The sequence below is a fragment of the Apteryx rowi genome, unplaced genomic scaffold (genome assembly GCF_003343035.1).
Source record: "Apteryx rowi isolate R43461 unplaced genomic scaffold, aptRow1 scaffold_662, whole genome shotgun sequence".
Lineage (NCBI taxonomy): Eukaryota > Metazoa > Chordata > Aves > Apterygiformes > Apterygidae > Apteryx > Apteryx rowi.
Genome location: NW_020450941.1, coordinates 212,317 through 221,079, shown reverse-complemented (window position 1 = coordinate 221,079; position 8,763 = coordinate 212,317). Strand labels below are relative to the sequence as shown.

The 8,763-nt window shown below is 58.2% G+C and overlaps 1 protein-coding gene across 1 annotated transcript; it reads left to right on the top strand.

Moving 5' to 3' along the window:
* Positions 1–4: 4 nt before the first annotated feature.
* Positions 5–7,847, top strand: TMEM127 (transmembrane protein 127; the record flags this gene model as incomplete). The annotated part of the gene is made up of 3 exons (XM_026085271.1): positions 5–152; positions 4,317–4,481; positions 5,120–7,847. Coding segments are annotated over 3 exons (621 nt in total), but the record flags the coding sequence as incomplete, so codon positions are not given.
* Between the last annotated feature and the right edge of the window lie 916 nt (positions 7,848–8,763).

Below are 8,763 nucleotides of genomic sequence, written 5' to 3'. Positions count from 1 at the left end.
GGCCTCGGCGCTGCCCGGCGCCCTCTCCATCACGGCGCTCTGCACGGCGCTGGCCGAGCCCGCCTGGCTCCGCATCCACGGCGGCACCTGCGCCCGCCAGGAGCTCGGCGTCGCCGACGTCCTGGGCTACGTCGACCCCGAGCTGCTCCGAGGTGAGCGCGGCGCCCGGGCGGGCGGCGAAGGGGCCCCGGCTTGTTTGGGGGCGAAACGCTCCTATTCGGGGCCGCGCGTCATCCCGAAATCCCCTTAAATCAGCGTTTCCCCGTCTGCTTGACTCCGGGTATAACCCGTGCGCCGGGCGGCAACGCGCTGGGGGAGCCGGGGGCGCCCAGCAGTCCCTACAGCCCCTATATTTTACCCTCTTTTATATACACTGTTATATATCCACCCCCGAGCCCATCTTCCTCGACCTCGCGAGTGACCTTTGCTCGGGCTGCGCCCCGCGGCCTTTCGGGGAAGATCCGCTTTGCAGAGGGGTTCGGCGAAGGTCCCGCCGTCGCGCCTTGAAACTCGACGCCAAAGCGGTTCGCGCAGTGAAATCTTTGGCTTTTCGGGTTTACAGGCCTGCGGGATCTCTTCTCTCGCAGTAGATTTAATAGTTAGTTTTGTCACTCCGGGAAAGATCCAGGCTGTAATTTCCTGCTACCTAAACCACTCAGAGAGGCAGATAAACTAGTTTGGACTTCCGAGTGTCACCAAGGTGTGAGTTTCTGTAAGCTGTGACACCGACTGCCGTTTTTTAATAACGACTTCCACCTCCTTTCGGCCTCTGATTCGGCAGGGTCGCTTCTTTCCTTTTAACGTTCAAGCTTTGAGGCGTCAAGTCCTCGCTCTTGGCARCGATTCGGCTCCAAAGGGCAGAAATAAACCTGTTCATTCCAATATACTGCAAGTGTAGCGGACCTTTGCTCCGTGAGCAGATTCAGGGTGTTTAAAGCAGTGTCTTCGCCTCGCTCCGGCCAGCGAGCGCGCGGAGGTGGCTCGCGGTGCCACCCGCTCGGCCGTCACCAAGTTTGGTGACGAGTTTGGGCGAGCGGCTTATTAAGCTGCGGCTCTCGAGTGCCCTGGGCTGGCTGTTGCCGCAGAGAGCTCCACGATGCCCAGGAGGTTTTGTTAGCTAGGACTGAAAATCAGCACCGTTTCTCAGGCTTAGGACCCGATCGGAAAGATTAAAGTAAGGGTGAAACATCAAATAACAAACAATTTGTTGCCGACGCGTTCGTTTTTGACGTTACAGGTGAATGAAGCCCATGGTGCCGTACGGCGAGTAACGTACGTGTGTTTTATTGACAAGGTGAAACAGAACGGTAACGGGGATAACTGAAAATTCACAAGCTTGCGAGTCTTTTGCTCTCCCCCAACGAGTTTTGCCAGGGTTGCGCGTGGTAGTTGCTCTCCTGCTTCGAGGCCGTGAGCTTCAGCTGGGCAGCGGCACGACGGAAACCCCGATCCACTCGTTTTACTCGCGTCTAACCGCTGTCCTGGCATGGATGGCGTTCGGCTCGCGCGCAGGGAGTCCACCGGAATTACTCGCTTAAAACACTGCGTCTTACTGGTGTCCTTATTAGCGCGTTTCAGTGGAGCGTGGTGTTTTCTATTAAAATGGATGCCTCGCTCTTTTTTTTTAAAAAAATAGCTTAAAACCAGGAGGTGAGGAGGAGCTCTGAGCACCTCGGGCATCTTTCTTTTCCCACTCCCGCGGGCATTTTCCTTGCGTAAAAGCGCCAGATTTATGCACCCCTTTCCCTGCTGGGCACAAGCTGTCCCGCTGCGCCCCGCTGCGAGAGCAGCGATTGCACCTGCCCGCTCTCATTAGTAACGCGCGTTTTCCCCTTCCATGGCTGTTTTGCCTTGGGGGCTCYGTGGGCTGGGGTGAACGCTGCGGCCCCCCCGAAATGCCGCACGCGAATATGCGCTCTTTTGGCAGCGGTGGGAATAGGGGCTCGGTTTTGCGTTGCCGATCCCCTGCTCGGCCTCGTCTGGATGGAAATATTCCTGTTTGAAGGGGATCTCTCCCCACCAGCTCGGTGTCACTGCGGTATTGCTGCTTGCAATAATAGCTTTAAATAAAATAGCTTTATTAAGTAATAATAGCTTTAGCCGTAAATAGCTTTAGCCGTGAACGAGGTTATGGAATTGTTCTGAGCCGGCGGTTCGCGATGTGCTCCGCTTCCTTTGGCGTTGCTGTCCGTTGAAAACGCTCTTACGTGGGTTTTACGCCACCGGAATAAATCGCCCGCGGGCTGTCCACTTTCGCGAGCGACCGGCTAACGCCGAGCGTCTCCAGGTCGGTGTTTCCCGCAGGTYGGGAGGGCTGTCGGTGCCGAGCAGGGCCCGGCGTTGAGCCAACAGCTCCGCTAGGAAGTGACTCCCTCCCTGGGGGAAGCGAAGGGCCGCAGCGAGGTCAAACATCCTGCCGAAAGGCGTCGGAGCGGCTTGTGACTCACGGTTAACGAGGCCCCAATTAGAGCGACGCGGCAGGAAGCCGGAAGGCCGGGATGAGCCGGGCTCCGGCCCTGAGCGGCGGTTTCCCTGCTGCGTCCCGTTTCGGCGGTCCGTCGCCCGTGCAATTCCCCGGCTACTGATGTCGGGTCGGCGGACGCGTTAACGGCCCGCCAGCGGTTTTAACGCCACGCTTATTTTTCCAGTTTGGGGCCAAACTCTAGCCGGTCTCCGGGAATAAGCCGCTGGTTGCGCCGAGGGGCTTTGCCCAGCGTTAACCCTTCGTGCTCTTCAGCCCTGCCTCGCCAGTCCGTGCCCAAAAACGAGGCTGCAGGCGGCGTTTCCGAAAGGGCCTTCTCATGCTCTTTGCCATCGTCTTTACCCTGCTCAGGCTTGTCCCTTTTGATTTTTTCCGCTCTCTCCTAGATCCGGTTGTAGGTAAAAACCGCTTGTGCTATCGCTTGCTGGGACGCCGGGAGCTGTGTTGGTAGGGAATGCAGCCCTGCCTCGCATCCGGGTGCAGTGCATCTTCCTCGCGGATGGTATTAACCCCCCACTAGGTTTTTTTCCAGTTTTAATATCCAAGACAGAGGGATTATTAAATATATTTTTGTAATATATAGTCAGGGATGGAAAAAGCGAATGCGTAAGACTGCAGTTTGGAGATGGGAGGGACCGTATGCACAGGCGAAGGTTTGCAACAGCGGAGCGAGACCGGGATAGCGGCAAGTGGGCTGGTGCTGGAGCAGAGGACACGTGCGCGTACTTGAATTAGGTTGGGAGTACGTTTAGGGTGGATTAAGGACGGATTTTGGGTCCCCGAGGGCGGGATCTGGTTTTGGCAGGGCAGCTAGGCTGCGCGGTGGCATCAGCGCTCTTTCTGTCGCTCTGCTGCCTTTCGCTGCCTGTAGCGCTCGGCTTAAACGGGGATTAAACCAGGGTGCTCGTCTCGCCCGTACGTAACGTGGCCGCTGGCGCTAAATGAGCCACGGGGCAGTAAAAGACGTCCAATGAATCCCTCGTCATGCTCGCTCTTAACTGAGCACTTCCTGGCCGCGCTGGAGGGATTTGCCTTCCGCCGGGCTGCGCGCGGCGGGTGGAGCGACAGTCCGGGCACGGGACGGATGCACAAAGAGCCCAAGGACCTGATCCGCGGATAAACGAGACTTAATTCTGCAGGGTGAGCAAGCTAGCGCGCGCCGGCGGACTAAAACTTGCGCCGGTGATTGCGGAGCGTGCGGTAACGCGGAGATCAGCTCCGTTTAACCTCCGACGCGCGACCTTCGCGTGGGATCGTCGTTGCGGCAGCGTTGCTTGTTCCTCCTGCTCGCCGGCGAGACAAGTGTCACTAGAGACGTCTTTTTTGCTAGCTTGATTTAAAAGAAGGAACCTTGCAGCCTGTTTCGTTACCTTGGCTGCTTCGGAGTCTCGGTTATGTTTCTTTAGTTATAATATCCGTTGGAATAATACCTTATAAAACAAAATATTTGCTCGGGCTGTATAAAGAACACGTGTTTTATAAAACCTACTTAAGGGTACCCAGCCGTGTAATGATTTTGCGGTAATGATTTTGCAAATGCAAAAGGCAAACGCTTTGCAGCGTCAAACCAATATATGCGTTATTATATCTGTCGCTCTTTCTGGCGAATAGCTTCGGGCAAAGAAGGGAGGCGTACGGCTGACTTTTTTGATGCTCGCCGGGGTTGGCCACGGGTACGTTCTCGTGGCTCCCCGGGGTGAGGTGCCCGCGGCGAAGCCGCCATGGGTTCGCTCGCAAAAGCCTGGTTTATTCGCAGCTCGCGCCGGGCGGCCGAGACCCACCCCGAACTGTCGGCTGTTTGGGGCTGATCCTGTGCTTTTTCTCTTGCTCGCAGATTACTGCATGAACCCGCAGACGGTTTTGCTGCTCCGGGTCATCGCCGCCTTCTGTTTCCTGGGGATCATCTGCAGCCTCTCGGCTTTCCTGCTGGACGTTTTTGGGCCCAAGCACCCCGCGTTAAAGATCACTCGCCGTTACGCTTTCGCTCACATCCTCACAGGTAATCCCCGGCGCGCTTGGGCGCGTGCGTGGGGTGGTGGTTACCGTTTAAACCGCTCTAGGAGAAAGCCACGTTTCCTCTTTTTTTTTCCTCTTTGGGAGGCTCTTTTCTCAGCCTTGATAATTCAGCCCCTTAGCTCAGAGCTGCGTGGACCCGCGGAGCTCGAGAGCTTCGCCTTCGCTCTGTTTTCGGCCAGAGCAGTGTCCGAAGGGCTGCGGCTCGCGTCCTCGGCGAGAGGATCCTCCCCTGAGATAGCTGCTTCAAAATCACAGCTCAATTTTGCRGGGGCAGAAGTCGAGGATGAACGTTAAGCGTCTACGAATGGGCACAGGGGGGGAAGTTTTATTTTCCGAGGAGATSCCGTAGCACAGGATTGAGCCTTACTGGGGAAGGAGGTGCAGGTCATATTTTCTGACTCTTCCTCATGCAAGAGATTTGCTTCCCCTTATCCCCAACATAATTAACCATGTCAGACCCTGAGCCGTAAGCCTGCCTGAAGCGTTAAGCGGAGGAGGCCGATGGCTCCGTGACGCTCCTGCCGGCTCGCAAGAAACCTTCCGAACCTTTTAAACTTCGGCTTATAGTACTTCTCGGATGCTCAATGTCTCTCTCTGTCTCTCTTTCCGCTGCCCTCTCAGTCCTGCAGTGCGCCACCGTGATCGGCTTCTGYTACTGGGCCTCGGAGCTGATTCTCGCGCAGCAGCAGCAGCACAAGAAGTACCACGGCTCCCAAGTCTACGTCACCTTCGCCGTGAGTTTTTACCTGGTGGCGGGAGCCGGCGGAGCCTCCATCCTCGCCACCGCTGCCAACCTGCTGCGCCACTATCCGACCGAGGAAGAGGAGCAAGCCCTAGAGCTCCTGTCCGAGATGGAGGAGAACGAACCTTACCCRGCCGAGTACGAAGTGATCAACCAATTCCAGCCGCCGCCGGCTTACACCCCCTGACGCTGCCCGGGGCCGTGGGGCACGGTACCGGCTTTCTCCCAGCCCTAAACTGTCCTCGATCGGGGGCTGCGCTCCGCCAGCGCTTCGTTTTTCTAGGCACCTTGTTCACTCTTCTGATCTCTTCCACACGAAGGAAAGAACTCGTTTTAAGAGTCGGAGGACCAGCGGTTTCTTCACGCGACGCTCTCCAACACCGCTCCTCGTTCGATTCGCTTCATAGCGGGATTTTTTAACCCCCCCTCCGCGTTGTAGCGCTTCGGGTCGCTCAAATAACAACGGACCGGAGCGGTGTCGGCAGCTGCCACCTTCCCGCGTAACCCCGGACGCTCGCGAGGGTGGAATCGCACGCCGGTTCGCAAGGGGCGCGTTGCCCCTGGGYGGGGGGGTGAAGCGGAAGGCGGCACGATCGCGGCGCGACGTCTCCTCCGCTCTCCTCCGTGCGGCTGGGAGGAGGGGAAAATTGCCCCGGTGCGTCTGACTGTACCAGACAGGAATTCCCAGTCTGGCGCTGTTATCCGCGTGGACTCGGTCCCGCCTCTGCGGAGGTGCGGACGCAAACACCCGGAGAAAAGTGTGCGCCGCCGCTGCACCGTCAGACGCCCGCGCGCGGATATATTTATATGCGAAACGCCTGGTTTGCTGCGCTGGTGGGAGGGAAAAGGCCCCTTTGGAGCGGCTGCGCGCCGGGGCTGCTCTAGCACCGCTCCAACCGCTCTCGTTTTCTCACTCGCGCTAATCGCACGAGCATTTTGCACTTTATTCCTGAGGCTTCCCAGGCTTCGCGGGAGCCGGCGGCTGTAGACGGTCGCCGGAGCGAGGTTTGCGAGGAGGAAGCCGAGCCGACTCCGGCGGTGATTTGGGGGCGGCGATCCGCGCCCTCTGCGGTGTCTAGCGCCCRTCAGCATCTCGCAAGTAAATCCGGTTGCAGCCGAGATCGAAACCAGACTTTTGCCTCGTGGCAACCGCTGAGAAGCAAGTGGAGCCTCTGCTAGAAAACRGGCGTCTCCGACTATCGCTTTTATGCAAGTTCCCGTCCTCCACGCGACGCTGACTTGTTTTACGCTTTTTACCCCTTTTTAACCGAGCTGTTTTTCTGTCCTGCTCTTAGTTTATTACCCTTCCCGTGACTGCGTTCCTCCGCGAGCCCCGAGAGACGCTGTAGGAATTCGGTGTGCTTGGCCTCGAGAGCGAGTTCTCCCCGCCAACGGCGCCGCGCCGCCGCGGAAAACCAGCCCTGCGCTTCCACGCCTGCCGGCGTGGCCAAGAAGGAAGCCGGTGGCGAAAGAGCGAAGCTTGTGCTGGTTTAAAGAGCTCGTTTTCAGGCCGTTGAAAGCGACTCGAGCTGCGAAAGCTGCCCGGGCGCTGTGCCGCCAGCTCGGGAAGCGAAGGCGATGGCGAAGCACCGGCTCGACCTGGAAGGCGCGGAGGCTTAGACAAGTAATTTTAGGACGGGAATACTGCTTGTTGGAGGTCTCACGCAGTTCCCGGTGATCCCTCCCTTCCCGACGCTTATATATTCCTCGTTGCCGGCCGTTTTGGCTTGTTCCTTTTCCTCCTCCGTTCGCAGCAGCGCTGGCTATGCAAGAGATCAAGCCGCTCTCCGGGCCGCAGAGCGAAACGGGGAAATCGCATTTTAGGGAGAACGCTGCTCGTGTCCGCCGGGCTGCCTCCACAGGAGAGGACTAGGACTAGCGGGAGTCTTTTCCGCGGTGGCCGTAAAAGCCTTGAAGCGGCAAACGCCGTGATTCGAAGCCTTCAAGGCTTAAGCGTGCAGCGCTCGGAGAGAAGCCGGCAGCGTAACAGCGAGAGGGTTTGGCGTAGCAGGTAATCCCAACGCCGCTCTTGCTCCATGCCTGCTCCCAGCCAAAGCAAAGCCGTTAAAACATCCCGCCGTCCCTCTCCCGACGGCCCATCTGCTTTGGTGGTTCGTGCAGCTTGTTCTCCAACGGCGCGCTAGGGCGTCCTTCCGGCGTGGATTCCCCAGCCGTCGCCCTGGGAAATGCTTTGGGTTTCCCCAGCGGTGACCGTATGCAAGAGAGGGCTTGACTGTAAATAGTCTGTGCATAAACATATTGTATTTCTGTATAAAAAAAAAGGGGAAAAAAAAAAAGCTGACGTGATTTCCCTCGCCTACTAATCCGTGTGGCTTGAAGAAATCTTATAGGGAAGCTGGGGAAGTCCCGAAACGCGCTGCCTCCTCGCTGCTGCTTCTCTCCTTGCGTCGCCCGCGGAGGGAGAAGGCGGAAGGGGCGAAGCACCCGCGTGCCAAAGGGATTCGTACCTGTTGCGCAGGCGATTTGTGGCTTCGCTTTGACCTTTTTTTTGCACCATCCCCGCGAGGCGCTGTCGGCTGTGGCCTGTAAATCTACCCGCTCCGTGTCCCGACTTTTTCTAGAGAAAATAAAACGGATGTAAATAGCGTTGGTTTTTTGTCCCGTGGGGAGATTCGACTGCATGGTGCTGGGAAACTGCAAAACCGCTGTCGTTTTTACGCCTCTCTTGGAGGATTAGTGGCGCCCTCACGCCTCTCCCAGGTTTTATTTCCCATTCATACTAGGGAAAGGAGGGAAGCTGGGCCATCGCTCAGGTCGCAGGCAAATGGCTGCAACTGGAGCGGCTGCCGCTGGCATTTTGCTGTCAGCGCCTTTCCTTCTTGGAAACACCGGCTTGTGCAGGAATCGCAGGCCCTCCCTAGCAAACACGGGGGAAAAATAACAGCCGCGTGTATAATGTGAGTGTTGCCTTCCTTGGCTTGAGCAAGAGATGGTTTTCTCTCCTTAAAATGCCCCGCACTGCATGCATTGCTCTTCGTTTCTCCTATCACTCGGCCCCCTGCACCCTGCTGYGTGGCGCGTGCTCTGCTGCACTGTGCTACGTTGTGCCATACGGGGCTTGATGGCCCCATGCTGCAGTGCGCTGCTCTGCCGCGCTGCACCCTGCTGCGTTGCACCCGGTTGCGCTTTGCATTGCACCCCGCTGCGCTGCATCGTGCACGTCACTGCATTGCACCCTACCGCGCCGCGTCTAGCTGCATTGCACCTCATTGCACGGCGCTGCACCTTCCTGTGCTGCACCCTAGCGTGCTGTGCCCTGCTTCRCTGCAGCCTGCTGCCCCTGCTACCTTGCATTGCACTGCACATCACTGCACCTCGCTGCGCCCTGCACCATGTCACTGCACCCTGCTGCGATGCACGCTGCTGCACTGCACCCTGCCGCCTGGGCGCGGCGGCAGGCCCCGCCCCACCGGCGGCAGATTCCGCCCCTTACCGGCGGCAGTCCCCTCCCCTCAGCGGCGGCAGTCCCCGCCCCCCGGAGGTCCGCGGCGCCCTTGCCCCG